The sequence below is a fragment of the Argiope bruennichi genome, chromosome 7 (genome assembly GCF_947563725.1).
Source record: "Argiope bruennichi chromosome 7, qqArgBrue1.1, whole genome shotgun sequence".
Lineage (NCBI taxonomy): Eukaryota > Metazoa > Arthropoda > Arachnida > Araneae > Araneidae > Argiope > Argiope bruennichi.
In genome coordinates this window covers 125,299,189-125,319,402 of record NC_079157.1, presented here as the reverse complement: position 1 = coordinate 125,319,402, position 20,214 = coordinate 125,299,189, and the positions used below count along the sequence as shown (strand labels likewise).

General features: G+C 30.9%; 1 protein-coding gene across 1 annotated transcript; it reads left to right on the top strand.

The window, feature by feature from the left end:
• Positions 1-268: 268 nt before the first annotated feature.
• Positions 269-19,295, top strand: LOC129975919 (uncharacterized). The gene is made up of 5 exons (XM_056089206.1): positions 269-315; positions 8,893-8,976; positions 10,471-10,511; positions 14,903-16,588; positions 18,720-19,295. Exons 2-5 carry the CDS (start codon positions 8,913-8,915, stop codon positions 18,873-18,875), a joined length of 1,947 nt encoding a protein of 648 aa, XP_055945181.1. The 5' UTR covers positions 269-315; positions 8,893-8,912; the 3' UTR covers positions 18,876-19,295.
• The last annotated feature ends 919 nt before the right edge of the window (positions 19,296-20,214 follow it).

Genomic DNA, 20,214 nt, shown 5'->3' with positions numbered 1-20,214 from the left:
CGATGTCTTCAAAATGGATTCGAATGAGGGATGATATTTTTTTAAGCAGCCTGAGAAAATTTCGAATGATCCATGTTCTGTGGTATAAAGAACTGCAAAATGTGTCGTGATCAGAAGATAGAACAGCTTTCTTTTGTTTCCAATGTCATAATGAAGCACTTCGTAGGACGAGCGGTTGGGACCGACTGACCGACATTCAGTGACCTTGATTTTTTCCTTCCATAGCCTAATTGTGGAAGGTATAACCGAAAGGGATCTCCAGGGGAAAGACTCGTTCTGTGCAGACGGCCGTCCGGAGCATCCAGATCAAAAGAGGTAGGAACGTTTTCCTCCCATCCCGGTTTCTTTTCCGTAGTAAGTTATCTCCAATCCAGAATTTTCTGTATTAAACTATTTGTCTTCTTGATGAACTGTTGTCAAATTCATTTATTTTCATTGGAAAATTTAATCATCTTCATTCAATTTTTCACTTATTTCCGTTCGAAAGAAATCAGATGAAAGATAAGATGAAAGCAGATTTTTATCGTCTATAATGAAAAAGTCAAGTCTTGCTCTAAAAAATCAAGCCTACAATGCTTGAAATATGCTAAGTATAAATATGGAAAAAAAAGTATAATAAAGGAAAAAAAGTATAATAAGGAAGTATAATAAAGGAAAAAAAATATGCCAAGACTCCTTTGCACAGAAAATCAGCATTTCGTGTACTTTTCAAATATTCTTGATAAGAATCCAAATTTGGCAATTATACTTTGTATGCTAAAAATGTGCAGTTTGGAGACATTCCCTTCCACCCTCCATTTCTTTAAATTATTATTTAACAATTAAGTTGAATTGCGATATTGATCAGTTTTTCATCAGTAAGTTTAAATTTTTTTTTTCACAAGAACCAATTTTTTTTACAGCTTTAAAGTGAGAAATCTTATTTGATGATAATTTCTGAAAAGTATTTAATCTAATTTAAAGAAAAATGAAATAATCATGTGCTAGGTAGCACACAGACTCATTTCAGAGTTAGGAAATATTCCTCCTTAAAAAATGAAGGCTGAAGAATTTGATGTTGTCTTCCCCCCTTTTTTCTGATTCTGATATTGAAATGCAATTCCCTACAGCTAAACATTTTTTTGCTAGAAATTTTTAATTTTTAATTAATTAGATTAAGATTACTTTAATTTTTTTAACAATTTTTTAAACAATTTTAGACCATGTTGCGTTTAAAGTATTTTTTGTGCAGTTTAAAATTCAGGAAGTAATTTTTTTCATAAATATTATATTTAAGGCTATTCAATTTTGCTGGGGAATTTTATCAAATATTTAATTTTGCTTCAGTTTATGTGCAGTAAATCAATCTTCAAACAGAATCGAAAAAAATATCACAAATAGAATGAAATAATTGATGGCACATTAAATTAAAAAAATAAATCAAATAGATTTTTCTACTCGATAAATGTATTTTTTTTTTACAAATGTGTGCAAAACTTTATTTTAAAAATGTAAATGTAAAAACGTTTTTTAACATACCAATCATTTTTAGAAACTGTATGATATTACTTCGAGTTATAGAGTTGTTGTACCTTTCTATTTCAAAAAAATAAAAACCTCTTTTTTTATTTTTATGCCTTTTTACTTCATATTAAAACGTATTTCAAATAGTTGCATGCATTTACGATTCTATCAGCATTTTACTTGATTTATCAACTGTCAAACTTTGCAAAAATTTGAATTGATTTATCCGAAGGTGCTCTATTTAATCTATTTCATATTAAATGCATCTGCATTTTAATTTTGATTTTGGAACTAATTGCTTCATCCAAAAATATTTTCTAAAAATTTATTTTCTAAAGCATTTTTCTTGACTTATAATAGACAATCTTTTTATTCTTCCATTTTATCTATCAGCTATGAAAAATGGCAGCCGTTACAGCTAGAAATTTCAGTTGGGAATTATTTCATCGAAGTTGTAGCTGCAATTTCAAATTATTAATATGCGTTCGGAGCACATCAACGACAGCCGATATTTCAAAAAGTTTCGCCTTTTTAACTTCTGTAACGTAACTGAGTGCGAGTAATAAATAATACGGGCGAGTCAGCTAACCGAAGAAAGCGGCCAGTTAGAATAATAAAATGACATGCTAAATTACATTTATTATATTATTTTTTGTTAGAGTGTTCACAGATGGACAGGCAGATTTTCGTTTAAAATTTCATACAGATCTGCAATTTTAACTTAGGACCCTATACCAAATTTCATTCATTTAGCTGCCGACGTCCTGGGTCGCGCTTCTTCCCCGTGATCTGGGCGTCCCTGGTCCGGGCAGGGTTGTTCTTCACCCCTGCTCTATCTGTGAGGTGTGTGAAAGAGCCCCACTGTAAAAAGAATGCACCACTGTGCAAGCGAATGTGAGAGTGTCATCTTCATATGAACTAGAAGTCAGACCTCTGCCCCCGGGTGCTCAGGGGGACTTTACTTTCAGAAGCTACTGCACCCCTCTTTCCGTTGTAACACGGACACGACATCATCATCCTTCATTTAGCTGAATTTGTTTTTAAACAATTGTGTCCAAAGCATTTCTCGCACATTCCCCCCCCCCCAACGGGAAAAAATTATGACCCTTAGGTCAGGCATGCGGTTAATAGTACCCAAAAATCGAATTTGTATCTTAGAAGCGTTTTTTATTCCTAACTGATTGAAACCAAAGTTTGGCACAGAGCTCCAATTTCAGCCACCAAATTCACATACCATATTTGATAAGTTTAACCCATTTCGCTTCTGAAAGTACAGACAGCCGTTCCACCTTTGACTGGATTGAGCTCAAAATTGAATGTGTCTGTACTGCCATCTAATCTGTGGACGGAATTTTATCTATCGAGTTCTTTCTGTTTTGTTTCTATCGTCTTATCCGAACAGTCGGACACAGACCGCCTCTGAATAATTTTTCTCACAATTTGAAAGAAATCTCGGTGTTAAGATCATATGCCAAATTTCATCCATCCAGCTCAAATCGTTTTTGAGTCATCGTCAGGGATGGGCGGGCAAATAGACATAATGCGAAAAATATGTTTTTGGAATTCAGGGAAATCTAATACGTGGATATGGGGTTTATATTACCACCATATACTGTTGTTATTATTTTGTTTTTTAAGCCCAATACCACAGAAATTAGATTTATATTTCAAACAAAATTTCTACAAAAGATGGGGGCTCTCTTTCGAAAACTAGAAGAATGTAGAAAAGGACAAAGTGGAAAATGAAAACTGATTGATCGCTACCCTGATAAATTGCTAAATGACTACACAGCAGCAAAGATAAATGACATGATATTCAAAATGCTATTTTTGCAATGTTTCTTCACTATTGCACTACCCATGCCCAAAAGATGTTGATGTTTGGTGCAACGAGCCAAGCGTTCGACGAGTCATTCAAGAATAGGATGGAAAGACACTCTATAACATAATTTTAATAAATTGTGAGATCAGGGATTACTGTGGGAGAGTCAATAATAAGAAGAGCAAAATACAAATGAATATTTTAATGATGTTTATAGAGTTAAAATCAGTGTAGACAGAGTTATTGATATGTGTGCTTTAGTTTAATTACAGTTATAAACCTACATTAGTTTAGATTTGCAATTTGGAAGTAATATGTTGAATGGGTTGGCATTCATTGACAATAAGGAATTCCTAAAGACATTATGCCTCAAAAGGAAAAAAGGCGATGAAAAAAGCATTTTCCCAATAAAATAAATAAGGCTTACGAGATAAGAAAAAGAAAGATAAAAAAAATTTTAAACCCTGTGATCATACGAATCCTATTTTTCAATCAAACGAACTACAATTTTCTCAAAATTCTCACCATTAACACGATAACTCAAATCCAAATTGCATCAAAATTACAGTATTGGTTTCGAATAATACAGACAATGAAATGAAACAAAAAATTTTCAGTTAGATTCATTTATAGGTATTTAAATCAAAATTCAGTCATAAATAATTGAAAGCAGTGCATAGTTACAAACAATTTTTCCTCTAATTTATTTACACTTCAAAATTTTTCTAATTTTTTGAATCATTTTATAGATCTCTTTATGGCTTGTACGCAGAAGAACTTTGCGATTTCGACATCGCAATTTGGATCATCGCCAAATTTCATTAAAACTTACTGCATATTCCATTGCTTCTCAAAAAATATAAAAAATTTTTTTTCATCATTTTCGTATTTATGTTTGACATTGGCTCTAAAAATAATAAGAAAATATTTTTTAAAAAAATCGAAGTTTTCAAAAGTCTTATTTTGAACATAGTCGGTCACCTTAAAAGTCCGAAATAACCTCAGTCCGAAATAAGACAGATAATTGTCAAAGAGGGATAGTACTAAATAAAACGAAGAGAAAACGCAACTTGTTTGCAGAAAGTGAACGGCGCATTTCAGCCACTAAATTTTGAACTATTAATAGAATGACGGGGGAGATAAATCCAACTCTGCTTATCTGCTTTTATTTTTCTAACCAAAGCAGGTTGTGCAATGCAGTCCATTGACTTTTTAGCGTTTGGCGAATGAAAAGGCACGTAACGTAACGTGAAAGTCAAAATCCCTCATTATCATCGTTTCTGCGCGTAAAAATTATTAAAACTTTATGCTAATTAGTATAAATAATCAAATTACTGAATGTAGAAATGAATTGTTTGCATTTTATTCTTCGTTTCAGTAAAAATTATGTTCTATTCAGATTGTTTCTCGAGGCTCCTTAAGTTTAGTGATATTTTTAGAGGCCACATTGACGGTTTGACAGTATTGTTCAACTTGTCGTGAAGGATGAATTGAAGTTCTGCATCTTTTGTGTCGCAAAATAAACTTGCAAATTTTCAGAATAAGTCAGAATGGGTTTTTTTCACTGAGAAAATACGCTGTAAAAAAAATTTCTTTTTCGGGACGTTCTTCTTTTACATTCAAAATTAGGTCAAAAATATTTTTTTAATTATAAAACGGATTAAAATAAATTAGTACTTTCAGAAAGAAAAAAGAAATATATTTTAAAGAATATAAAAAAACCCGCTTGAATTACGATGGTTTGAAAACGGTTTGATGTTAAATCTGCATTTTTTTCTTCATTAATACATTACAACACTTCAGTATTTAGCATTAAACTAACTCTTTTTTTTTTAGCCTTTTGAATAGATTATCAGAAAATAATATTTATTCGTAAGCAATTTATATTTATGTTAATATAAATTCATTAATATCAACATAAATATATTTTTATTTATTTATGCCAAGAAAAGTATTTCTTTTATTGAACGAATCCTGCAGTTATTGATTGACTATGAAGAACATAACGTTCGGACTGCTTTCTTCGGGCCTAAAGAAATTCAGGACCAACAAGCTTACTCTTCTCCTATCTGTACCGTAACTGTTCGAATTCGCTTAGAGCTACAATCTTTAACAAAATATCTGAGGCGGATAGTATTCAAGAGAAATCTATTCGTATTAATAATCGTGATTTAATAGTGATAAGAAATAGGAAAACAAAGAAGTGTAGAGAAGTTTCGAAGTGAATGAATTACTATAAAAAGCATGCGACACAGTTGTAGTCATGTGATCTTCAGTTTAGGATTGTTATATAGTTCCAAAAGAAATAAAAATCTTTTTAAATAGTTGAATCGTCCATTCAAAGTTTCATTGTAACCTTATGATAAGTGAACAATTGTTAATGAAATTAATTACAAACATAACTGGCAAAACTTGCCTTCAAAAAAAGTAACTGTGTTGTTAATAATGTATTGCTTTAAAAGAAGAGTATGTATGTGGCCAATTATCTCATCCAGGGTGTGTTTGTTTTATTTTTCATCTGTTCAATTTCCGTTATTTATTTTTACTCTCCAGCAAAAACGCGATAGCATCATTTTCATGGATGCCAATCTCATTACATCTATATCAAACATTCATATGCTTCATTGAAAATGAACTGGAAAATAAGTTGATAACAAAATTTCATAACCTAAAAAGTAGACGCGATCAAATTTTAGAACAGCCTTCCAGATCTATTTAACCTCGTTTGAATGCAAAGGATATTCAAAATCGTGATAAAAGAAGTGGAAAATTAAATTTCTACACCAGAAGGTTTTACAGTTCAGTATTAGAATAAAAAGATATAACTTTGGGCAAGAGAATTTAGAACAACATCATGATCTTAATTTATATTTTCAAGAAAGAACTGTTGCGTTGGAAAAGTATCTTTTCAAACCATATTATCTTTAAAAATTTGGCAGTTGTTCTTTTCCCTATAATTGATGGCGACTCGAGATGGGATCCGCTGCCCCGGAAGATTTTTCCCGATTCGGTCAGATAAGTAAGCGAGTTTTGAAGCAATAATCAAATTTAATACTTTATTCTGAACATTTATTACATTTCTCTACGAATCATTGTTACATGTACAATCTTGTTTTGCTCATATTGGTATATTTACTTGATATTTAGTGTCATTTCATTGAAGCGTATTATTCTGTGAAAGAAAAACTTTTTTGACTCGGTGAAATCGGCAAAAATATAGTTGATACTCCGAGAACAATTTATTCTGCTTCGTGTGAACGTATTACTCACATTCGTAGAATTCCCCATTTTATTCTGAAATTCAAAAATTGTATTATATTTTATACTTATAACATCATTCGATGATTAAAAAAAATCTCTTCAATTTCCTGATTCAGTAACGCATCGATTTCGTGATGAATGCGATGCGTCGGCAAACGGTAACGAGGCTGCAGACAAACTATAGAGAAATCAATTGATTAAAAATTCGTGATGTTTCGCAGAATTCTATACTGAACCTAAAAATGCAGTCAAATATAGCTAAAGTAATTTTTAACAAAAATGTTTGTTATTGTCTACGGATATAGCATATTTTCGAATCATAAACTTGATGCACCAATATGAAAAAATGAAGACAAATTTGCATATACTAAATGAGTATTCTATAATAACAGAATTAACTAGACTGCACAGAATCAACACAAATTATGAGCTCACTGAAGAACAAATGAAGATGACATGTCATGCATGTCTCAACGAGTGGCTTAATAAGGAAAGGCACGGGGGATATCTTTGTTCTGGATACGAAAAGGAGAAAGCGTTTTATTTATTTAAAATGAGAAAACAAAAATGCTGCAGTTACTACCTTTCTCAGATTCTTAAAAATTATAAAGGAGTTTTTTTCATTTCCAAGAAACTATTCAGAGGATTCTAATTACAGTATGATTTGACTTTAAATTCGTTCCCTAGATTATTCGAATTTTCCTTTGGTCCCATGGGTTTTTTTTATTGAAATAATTTTAAAATACCGTCTATAATTCAAAGTTATTTGGATTAATTCTATGCCAAATTTAAATTAAATTCTTTTTTAACTGTTTTCATTATTTAATTGCTTTGTGTCTGTAGTGATTGTAAGAGAAGGATTTCTAATCTTCTTAGTTGACTCGAAAGTTCGTAGTAAGTTTTGCTGATTGGCATTCGTAAAAGTCGCCTTTGCGTTTTAAAGCTAAAACAAAATAAATAAAAGTACTTTTTTGGTGTGATTAGCACACACATAAATGTGACACACAGATTTAAAGACATAAAATCCCTCTTGAATTTGTGTGTCACACGATGTGGCACACAAATTTAATGACTAAAAATGAAGCTTCTCTCAAAAATTTCGATTTTTTTTCCTTCTTGTCTCGTGTTAGTGGAGTGTTCAACCACGCACATTTTCGAGACGCGCGGCGAGATTCTTGTGAAGTCCCTCAAGGAGTTAAATCATGATACCGCACGAAGATCATCATCTGCACCGAATAGAAGAAAAAAAATTAAGTTTCTATTATATTTATAATAATGAATTATAAAATATTTTAAAAACTAAAAGGTAAAAAAGAATGTCAGAAAGGTATGTTTTAAATACGCTTTTGTTAGCATAGTAGAAAGTAGGAAAACATTTTTTAAAAACCAAAAATAAGAAAGGCGAAATAAAATCACAAAAGTGAGAGACGTTGAAAACAATTGGTATATATCATAGCCTGCAGCCATTTGTAATGTGCGGAGTCAATAACATTCCTATCCCCTTTATCTGGGTCATGTCGTCAAGTAATTCAGAGAGCTTTCTTTTTTAATGCTTAAAACGGTAGATTTATCGAGATGTGATTAAAGTTAAGCGCGAATAAAATTAATTACAGGACGTAAACTTCAATTTTATTTACAGTTTTTGTGCTAGATTATAGCAAAGGCAAAGTCTGAACGAACTGAAGTTTGCAATTTTTATTGCTTTATGTTTATGCTGATACATTATATTCATATTTAAGCTAATTCGTTATATTATCTCTCCACAGATTAAACGGTGCGTTATGGCTAATATTTTCTTTCAGATGATTTTTTTTATTATTATTTTGTATTCGACATGGCATTTTTTTTTCTGTTGGCTCCTTATTCCAATCTGATTTTAGTGATTGCCTTTGATTAGTCCGTGAACATTGTGGATTGACGCTCCTTATGCTATTTTATGTCTGATTAAAGTTATTGCAAACAATGATTTTTTTTTTTATTTCTTAAGCACTCTGCCAGTGTGTATGAGATTTTCTACTGCAACTTTCGTTAATCAATCTATAACTATCACATCCGAGATATTATTAGATAACATCTCTGCAAGGGGAAGAATTTTCTAGTACTCTTAAAAAACTAAATCACAATCAAAATCACAAGAAAATTTTTTTCTTTTTTGGAACCTTTATGAAAAGTAACACTGATTATAAATATTATTAAAATTCTAATCTGCTTCAAGGTATTTATATCGTGGGTTTTGTGCTCTTAAGATTTCATTAAAAAAATTACTTCTTTCTAAAAATTATAATTGTTAATATTTGATTGTTTAGTTTCAGTTGTTTCGAAACATATGAAGGCAAATTCTAGAATGAACATATTCTTCCATTTCTTTTTCCGTGGAGTCTTTTTGCTGGGTAAGAAATATTTCCTATCTCAGTAAAACTAATTTAAGTTCTTTTTATAATAATTTATATTACATAATTATAATTTTATTTTTATATAACAATATAGATTAAGAAAATTTTTATTAATGTTTTTATGTTTATTAATTGATAAATATTCCGTAATCATATTTTCCTTTACCACTTTTTCCACACAATAACGTCTATAATGATTTCGAATTGAATATACAGTTATTAGGAATTTCAAGAATTAACAATGAAAATCCATGAATTTTAAAAAGTTGGTTTTGAAAAGTTACATAAATACACATTTTATAAGTAAAATTGCATAAGAAACGAATTTCACGGCCTTACATTCTCATTTTTTGTGTGTGCATGCGTGTGTTTTATAAATATAATAAAACTCTCTAGATAGAAAAAATCATGATAATTCGTAAAATTTAATAATATTAAAAATATTAATCTATAACAAGCAAGAATAAAAAGCATATATTATTAGCTGTGATGTTAAAATGAAATTTCTCTTTGTCATAGAATCTTCCAGGGAGCAAATAAAGGAATCCAGTCCAGAAATGTACTTTATGTTAATGTGTTTCATCGTTAGAAGTAAATAACTCACAAAAGTAGTTAAAATATTGGGAGTCAAGAACAGAAGGATTTCGGTTAGTTTAGCAGAAATATTTCGAGTGCATTCTGATGGATTGAATCGATAGGCCAGATGAAATTCTTAGATGACGATAAGTCAAACGCTCGCAGGTTTTTTCCCCATTCTTATTAATGGTTGACTCGCATTCCTGTACGCAAGACATTCGTCCACTCATGAGATAGGAGAAGGCATTATTTTTCATCTTGAAGCATTCAGCTTTTCGGACTGCATCCCTGGTGGGATTGGCATGCACCTCATTATGGTACGCATCCCCATAACAAATGAAGAAACCACCTCAGAATTTTTCGAACAAGAGTGACCGAAAAGAGTCGTTCTTCAATAGGCAAACCAACCCTAGGACCTATCAGTGAAAACTGTTCGTACCTCGAACATATTCACTGACGCAGTTTCTTTACATTCAGGTGCATCCATCAATTGCCTTTACAATTTTTCTTTCTTTCTTTGTAACTATTAATCAAGTTATTTTGTATTAGTTTATCTTTTCACCTGATAACAAATGCGATAAGCACCAAAACCTAGATTATTTAAAAATTCATAATATCGTTCTTCTAATATTACTCCAAATCCTTTTTCTCTACTATTACAAAGTAGAAAATATAGTCATATTATTATTATCATGATTTTTTTTTGTTTTTGTTTTAGATTATTGGAAATTCTGCCAATACTTATTTCTGTTAAATCTCCTGGTTTTTAATACAATTCCAGTGCCTTACTCATCACACCAATAATAGTTACTGATACGGGTTTACGATACTGTGTTTTGTTCTGTATGGAATAAAAATAACATGCTTGTTAGAAAATTATTATTATTTTTTAAATACATTTAACGTTATTTTCAGGAATCTTTTTTCCGAAAGGAACATCATGCGAAAAGCTGCCAGTAAGTAAATGCGTTTTTCTCTTATATACCAAATGAAAGTGTTTGTGTTCAGTCAACACTTTTTTTAAGAAATAAAAAGTGCTATGGCACTGTAAAATGAGTCAATTGAAATTCATAAACTAGTAGAAGAAAACCCAAATTTCAGACAGAGCGATTTCTCGAATAAATTGTGATTTTCTACCATTCTGGGGAGAGTACAGTTGTGGAGTTTAGCTCCGTAATAAAGCATTACAATTTTTAATGGATATTTTTCACACAATAAAAATTTCATTCGTTGCTTTTATATAATACATTTTTAATATTCGGAAAAATCTTTTGAAAACTCTTGGAGTTCTCATTATTATTTGTTTGTATATTTCACACTTCGATCTTTATCTGCAAATTTGGTCAAGCCGCTTGAGTTCTATATAATATAAACTGAGAAACAGAATAATCAATGGAATATCATTTTACGTGGAAATGGTTAATTATAAATGACAGAAAAATGTTCAATTGCTAAATAAAGTGAAATTATTAAAACCAACGTGCAATACTTAAAAAAATGAAATGCTACATATATTTAGTAGTATGATTCAAAATTTCCTCTCGTATAAAAGTGCATGGATCGATTTCATATGATGAATGAGACATATTTATGTAACAGTAATCTAGGAGTTGATATAAAAGATAAGTTCGCTTCGTTTTTATTAAATGTTTGTCATTTCCTTGAAATAAATGTTTTCAAATTTTAAGGATAGTCTCTTTGGAATTTTTGAGGGACAAAAATGGAGCAAGCTGATTTTTAAAAAAACATTCTTTTTCTTCTAAAATCAAATAAATAAATAAAAAGGGTAAGCAATATTTAAAAAAATATTAAGTGATTCCAAAGTCTTTATTTTACTTTTTTAGAAGCAGGATTGTTAGAGAATACGATTCCCATCAGAATGGAAACTTTTGCATTTTACCCATTTGTATTTAAATTTTCAATGCATTTTCTTTTGACAAATTTCTCAAAAATATACTGACATTTATAAAATACTAGCTATTACTTGCGACTCCGTTCATGTGGAAATTTTGATGTGCATGTATGAGAAGTGACGGTCTGATCAAAATGTAAAATGTTATCAAACCGTATCATTATGGTGCTGTTGAAAGCAGTCTGATATGATATAATCAAGAAACTTGTAACTGATTGAGAAAGGCCTACGGGAAAATTTCAACATTTATTTTTATTCTAATACCATAATGTATGCAACGTTAAGCCCTGGTTTGGCCCTGGGATTTGTTGATCGTCATTGTAAAAGCCAATTTTAAGGGAAATTACAACCTCTTGAAACAAAATGGCAAGTTGTTTGGAATAACAGGTATGCGGTTAATTAAAACGCTGTCTCCTTTAGCAGCTCTTGTAATAATGGTAGCTTTTATAATATTACTCCCAAACTCTCTGATATGAAGCCTGGTGCCGTTGCACATTCTTTGTGCATCAAGATTTCGCATCAGCAGAGCTGAAATGCCAAATTTAAGCTCCAGCTTATGCGAAGATGCACCTGTTGACTCTGAGGAGTTGAGAGATTCAACGGGGTAGGCATTATACTATAGTCATTAGTCTTCACAGTTTCTGTGGATGTGTATAGTTTTAATTTCCGACTATCATGTTTCTATATTTTTTTTTGTTCATTTTATTGACTCACTCGTTATTTGGCGACAGCACTGTCCTCTCACACAACCATTCTTTATTATTTATATTAACCTACAAATAATTTTTAACCTTTTAATTAAAGTGAAAATAAAGTTGTCAACAATCAGAACACACTGCGCATGCGTGAATTTTCAACGCCAGTTGGCGTAACGCAAATGCGTGAGTTTTTCTACGCCAGTTGGGGTAACGCTATGCAGATTAGAATTTTTTTATTTCCTTTATTCTGTTTTATTTTAATTCAAAAGTACTTCAGAATGAATCTGAAAGATCGATTAATTAACAAAGTTTAATTGTAAATGCATCAAACATTAAGAAAATGAACAGAATCATTTGAAATAATCGATCGAAATCATATTAAGCCTAGCCTCTTTAGCATGGGAAAAAAACAAATGAAGCCCTACTCATTTGGCGGCAGGGAAATGAAGACTTTTGGCGGGAAAGTTAGTTTTTAATTAATAAAAAATTAACCACTCAATTAACCTGAACAAATAGTAGCCTATGTCCTATTCCAGACTATAATCCATCTCTGTGCTAAATTTCATCCAATTCCGTTCAGCCGTTCTGGCGTGATTGACTAACAAACATCCATCCATCCAAACTTTCACATTTATAATAGTAGTATAGATTAATGAGATATCATTAGTTTTAAAAAACTTCTTCATAAGGATACATATTTTGCTAAGAATATCAATAGTTTTATGAAATTTCTAAAATTTATTCTTAACATTCTTGAAGGACAAGATTTCGAATATATTTTCATTTACCACAAGTTTATGATCTAGATTTCATAGCAAACGCACGAACGCAGTGAACGTGTTTTGAAATATAATTTTCTAGATGGTAGAAATACTCATAATTGGTTTCAGAATTATTGCATCAGTCTGTTTTAAGAATTTATTAGAAAAGAGATGATCAACTTTTTTTAAATGAAAATATTTGCATAAATGCTTTTAATAATGTAGACTTTAAAAAAAGTTATTTCCACTGTTGTTTAGCTGATGTGATGCAGTTTTCATTAATTATTGAATAAAGCATTTATCTATATCTATATCTGTACTTATATATAAAGCTCAATGTGTGTGTGTGTGTTGGCGCTCCACAGAAAAGATCATTTGACCTACAGCTACCAAATTTGGTACATGTATACCTTGGAGGTCGAGAATGTGCACCTGGGGTCCCTTTTTTTGAATTTTTAATTAGAATTTGAATTATTAATTAAAAACTAACTTACCTGCCAAAAAATCTTTTCATTTTCTCCAATGGAAAATGAGTAAGGCTTCGGTTTTTTTTCCCCGAACAGTAATGAGGCTAGGGTTAATATTTTTCGGCCGATTATTTCAAACGATTCTGTTTATTTTCTAAATGTTTGATGAATTTAAAATTAAACATTGTTAATTAATCAATCTCTCTGATTCATTCTCAAGTACTTTTGAATTATAATAATACAGAATAAAGGAAATTAAAAATTTCTAATCTGCATAGCGTTACTCTAACTGGCGTAGAAAAATTCACGCATTTGCGTTACCGTAACTGGCGTTGAAAATTCACGCATGCGCATTGTGTTCTGATTGTTGACAATGGATGCGGGCGTGATTTAAATTATTTTTAGATTAGTTGCATGCTTTTGTAATTAAATTGTATTTATGTTAGTTATATATTTTTTGTGTATGCTTATAGTTTTAAGTACGTCGTTTTTTAAGTAGTTTTTTTAAATCTGTTTTCGACCGATTATTTTAAACGATTCATTTTATTTTCTTAGTGTTTGATGCATTTTAAATTAAACATTGTTAATTAATCGATCTGTTCATGATGAACCTGTAGAAAATTTTGTTGACAAATTCTTGAGATATAACATAAATTAAGAAAGATATTCTTTAGTGCCCATAAAGTTTAAACGCTCAGTGACTGTTTTCAGTAATCATATTACAAAAAAATATTTTGTTTCAGTAAAAAATATTAGTATATTAATTGCAGATTAATCTTTTCCACTTTAAATTAAAGCATAAATTCTACGAGAGCTAACAGAAAATTAGAGAAATACATATTACGTTATGACTGAAGGCCTTTATAATATTATGAATGAATTATATGACTATCAAAACTTGTAGTTTTAAAATATTTTGATGAAGAATCTATTAAAGTAGGAATTGCGTAAAATATTTAATTATTAAAATTTAAACGAACATTAAGATTGGCGAACCGGCTGGTCGCGAAAGGCGGCTAGTTTTCAATAATTCTGAAAAGCAAATTTTTGTGAATAAAATTTTTTTGTATACTTTTATTTAACCTGTACTGTTTCAAATACTGTAAAGAATGAATTTTGTAATCGATTCTTTTTTCATTTCCTGATGTATAAATGTTTTGAAGTTTTGCACACTTACATATTCTCTATGACATTGTACATTTCAATATCTTCATATCTTATTTAGCAGTTATTCGATTAATACATTTAAATTTGATTGCTTGTAAGTACACCTATTTAATTGTGAAATTAAGAAAATTTATTCCGAGATTACAAATATTTATAAAATTAAATTATAAACTGAAGATTAAAAAGTTGAAATAATTAAAATAAAAAATTCTACACTTTTAACACACCAGTAAAATAAGTTTCATAAAACTGTTTATATTATTTCTATACAATTTTTTTTTTTTGAAAATTTTTCTAAAAAAATTTAATTTTCCAATTCATCAAGATTTAAAACCTTTTCAGATTATTCGTATTGATCCCGCGCACCTCTCTTCAATTTTCGAAGATGACCAGATGATGAGAGACTTAACCGAGGCACTCTCAGAAATCCATCCGCTGCTCTTACAAACTTCTCCTGGACGAGAATTCTATCATTCACACCATTCTGATGCTGCAGTACATTCTTTTTCTGCATCCAAGAAAAAGAATATAAAAGGTTTCTCAACAAATACTAATCCTGATCCTATAATTGTGACGCTCCCTAACCCCAGGCCACGTTCGTCCAGTTTATTTCCTCCCCGCAAAGAAGTGGAACGCAAGTTTTCGAGTCCTCAACTCACTTATGGTTTTGTACCACGTGATCCAGAAACAGGGCACAGTTCTCCAAAACGGGAGAATTATAGCTTTCATATGTCTCAAAATCGGAATTTCCCAACTTCCAGATTAAATTCAGAAATATTATCAGTTCAAACTTCAAAATTGCAAAAAATCGAGCAAAGCAATGAAAGAGAAAAGGAAACAAAAAATAAGCAGATATCTGCATTAAGAGACCATCTATCTCATTTTCCAAACAGAGATGTGTATTACAGAACAAACTGGGATGGCAACAATCAACGCTATCCTTATTCTAAAGTTATAGAGGCGGGTATGATTCATTTTAAACCACAAAACAATGCTGAGAGAGGTCAAGAAAGTGTAAGAAGACCAACAACTTTAATCAGAAATTCACATGTTCCTGATTTTACTAATAAAAGAGAACTCAACCATCATAAGCAAGAATATTCGCAGCTTTCGAATAGGAAAGACGATAACGCTATTAAGAAATCAAGCAACAAAGCAGCCACCAGAAGGCCTCTTTCATTTGCCCTGAAAGTAAATTTACAAGATGCTTCAGTTTACAAAGTAAACGGCATAAATGGAAGCCTGCAAGACCAGCCCGTTGTTTTGTTACGAAATCCGGAAGTTGATTCTCCACAAAAGGAAGAAGAGAAGAAGAGATATCCAGTTTTGAAAACATCAACTATGGTTACGACAAAGCGACCAGCTTCAGCACCTTTTACAGCAACTAGTTTCTTCAGAAATGTCCCCCAGAGTTCTCCTAGAGATGCAACTGTTCTCTCTCCAGAATATTCTTCTCAAGTCTCGCCTGTTCTTCCAAACAAGTTACTTTCTGTGCCTTCCACGAAACTTGTAGAATCTACTCATCAAACAGTAGACAAATCCACAACAACCGTGAGCTATTCCGATGAGTATAATAATGATTTTCACTTAACAGGTTTAAAGAAAGAAAGACCTGGCATCGGATATTCAGACAAGGATTTGCATTATGAGGAAGATCTGTTCGGAGACGTTACAGAAGTGTATTCACAAGACAGTTTTGCATTTCTTCATGACGGAGGCATTCAAAAGCAAGGAAATTCTTCTTTCCACCCTATTTCATCCTCCTCATCTGCATCCTATACAGTGCATCAGAATAATGATGAAAAAGCTCATCGGAAGAAATCGGAGGCAAAGAAACCGTATTTGAAGAAATCATTTGCAAACACAAAATCTACGAGTGCAGAAGATTTTGATATGGGTGACAATTACAGTATTCCAGGCCAGCCTGGAACAGACTATCCAACCTATTACGAGATTCCTTTAACGAATTTTGACTGCAAGGAGTTTCAGTTGCCTGGATTTTATGCCGACGAAGAAGCAGATTGCCAGGTAAGAATATTCTTTTACAGAACCACACGGTTCAATTATTCTGGATGAAGTGTCAGTTTCGAATAGAGAGGGATGGGACCAGTAAGAGGTTTGCAACATTAGTGTTGCAATGGAGGGAACACAAATGATCTTAGTTTATAGATTGTCAATTACAAAGAAATATGAATCTTAATGTTTATAATAGAAAATTTGTGAAAAAATTGATAAAAGGATATCAAAATGAAAAATCGGGAAACTTCAACAAAAATATCGTATTCCATGGTGAGGTGATAAATTTTACTCTGGGTAAATCTTTCGAGCTGGTAAACAAGAATCATTTGAGCACTTTGAGATTACTTTTGATTAAATTTTTATCCCTTCTCGTAGCTTCTTATTTTTTAATACAAGTTATTTCTGTCAAAATTGCACTATATTGCAATTATATGATACTTTAAAATTAATGTGCCAGTAAAGAATGCCGCCACTAACGAATAAGTTTATCTATGCCCATCAGCAATAATCTTTGCTTTTCATATCGTGAAAGTGTAAGAAGCGCATTCTTTTCTCGTGAACGTTCCTATATATAAAGAGAAATCATCTCTCTATATAAATAGGATGCATAAAGAAACAGGCCCGTAATATATTTTAAACAGCTACAACGATATTGCCCTTTATTTTGTTAATTCACCATAATACAAAGCATGATTGATTTTTTCAATTGTTTCTTTTTTACCGCATAAATTCTGAAGTCTTCAACTTCTTGTCGTAGCAGATTTTTTTTTTTATTTTGATTAAAAAAATCTATGTACATCAATATTTAAATATCGTGACTTCTAAGATTTCCTTGAATAAATTCTTAAAACTTATCAGGGTCATTGTTAAACAATCCGTTAATTTTTAACTAATGGGGCAAAGTATATAATTTAATCTTATAGTATTTTGTTGGTTTGATATACATGTAATGGCGGTTGAGAACAATAAATTTATCTCCACAATAGAAAGCAGCCTTATTCATTTACTTATAATGAGTAATATTTACTTATAATGAGCCTTATTAATGAGTAATATCCACAAAATAGTTAAAGAGAATATAATTTTTAATGTTTTTTTTTTTGTTTATTGATACAATATAGACTTTATAGATATATGTTAATTAATAAATTAATTTGGAAACTGTTCAAAGTTACTATAGAAATACTTTGCAAGCGCCTAGGAAAAAATTCCAAAACAATCTCAAAAGTTAATAAACGTTAAAAAAAGTTGCTGCATTAATCTGGCAATGATTGTGAAAAAATTTTATGTTCGAAACTGGAAATTTAGCTACCACTATATATTAAATAAATTATTATATAAATAGATATTAAATAAAACTACTCGTTGAAATTTATTTTTAATGTTTCATTCAGGAAAAGGGAAAACAAGAAAATAAAACCATTCGTTATAAAGAAAATAAAATAAAGAGATTTAAGTGTTTTTGTATGCAAATAACATAACTTATACATGTTCAGATTTTATAAATAATCAGCAATGACATCTCCAGTAAGAATTAACCCTTTGCACTCGGAAAAGTTATTCGATTCATCTAGTACAAAGACTTGTTTATTGCTCCGAAAGATAAACTTATATTATTGTTTTAAGTTGAATTATCCCGTTTGTTTAATTTGCATCTTCTTGCTACTCTGCAAGTACTTTTAATAATCAAACTTAAATAAACCAAACGTCAAAACGTCTTGAATGGTGAGTCCGAGTGCAAAGGGTTCATTTTACATCTTTACATATTCCATTTAATTTCATTTGTTTCATGTTTGTAACGATGAAATTTTATGATAGAATTTTCCTGATGTATTAGTTCGAAATATTCTACACTTAAAAACTATTTAACTCAAAAAGCGACTTTTCTGTGGCAATATATATTTTATTATTTTTAAACCTTAAACATCAATAAACAGATCAATTAAAATAAATTTTGAATCCATATCCATTGCACTACGTACAGTGAATTGATGGAAAATTTGAACTGTAAGTTCTGTAATAATGACAACTCTTTAAAAACTAATTATAAACTAAAAACTAAAATGAATGCATTAACCTTTCTCTAATGATGAAAATGCATTTTAAAAATCGTATTTATTTAAATATTGTCTTTCAACAGGTGTTTCACAACTGCGATACCGAACGGCAGAAGCACAGCTTTCTCTGTCCAAACGGAACCGTCTTCAATCAGGAACTCTTCATCTGCGATTGGTGGTACAATGTCAAATGCGAAGATTCGCCACTTCATTTTCCTCTTCATTCAGCCTTAAAATAGCTACAACTCTTTAAAGCCGATGGAATGCCGTCGCGAAAAACTAATCAGGTTTGGACTGATATTCATTCCGCTTCAATATTTCCTTAATCCAATTGGATTAATGCGGGAGAGATACGAGGACCTGCCCTGTTTTCTGGCAAGATGTTCACCAACGGGACTGAAGTGAAGTTTGCGCAGAGTTTTCGAGAGTGATTGACTATTAATTAGTTCATTAATTAGAGAAAAAAATCAGAATGGCGCGGAGTGCTTGTGAATAATCGGCTTTAATCCTGCTGGTCAGGAAAGTGAAAAATCAATATTCATCATCTGAACATAAGCATTTTCAAATAAAAATTATCGTAATTTGTTTGTATCTCTGATATATTTTGATGATTATTTGTTTACCAAGTGAGTTTTACAACTTTAAATAAATAATTCATACGTTTCAAAAAGATTCAATTACCTAATACTATGACCTTACACCTAAATGAAAAGATCCCACTTTCTCGTTTCATTTCTTTCACGAGAATTAAATGTAAATGTTTAAATTCTCTCAGACATTTTGGGCATGCGCAGACTTATTCGTTCTGATATACACTTTGTTTTTATGCAGGTATACGCACTATTATAAAATATAGTCTGTCGAAAAAGTATTGGGACACACTATAAATTCACAGATTTTATCATAATATTTTACTTAAAATGTACAAATGAAATCAAAACAAAGAAGTAAATATTATTTTTATATATACAAATCATAATAATTCAAACAAAACTCACATATTAATGCAATTGTTGCTATAATTAAAAATAAAAGAAATCAAGTAAAAACACGTGCTCAAAAAATATTGGAACACTTCCCAATAAATTAAGAAAAACAATGCAAACTTAAAATTTAATATCTTGATGGATAGCCTTTACTTTTTATGGACTCTCATAGTCTACTTGACATGGGTTGGACCAATTTTTTGCAAAATGATCCATCCATTTTGGTCCTCACTTCGACCAAATGTTTTCTTAAATGCTGCTTGTTAGAAATTTGATATTCATATAATTTTTGCTGCAAATAATCCCAACACATTCTCAATGGGATTAAGGTCTTCACTTTGTGCACGAGTCTTAATAACACTAGGACAGTGATAGAACACCAATAGATTGTAAATATCAGCATAACTTATATATATGTTTCGGGTCATTATCTTGGTCTGTCTTGAAATTCGCTGCTTGCTTGCACTCTGCTTTAAATTTCGCTTGAGAATGTCAGGATGTCATCAATAAAATGTAAGTTCCTGGCAACAGTGCTTGCCATACAACCCCAGACTATTTGATAGCCACCTCCATACTTGACAGTAGGCCGTAA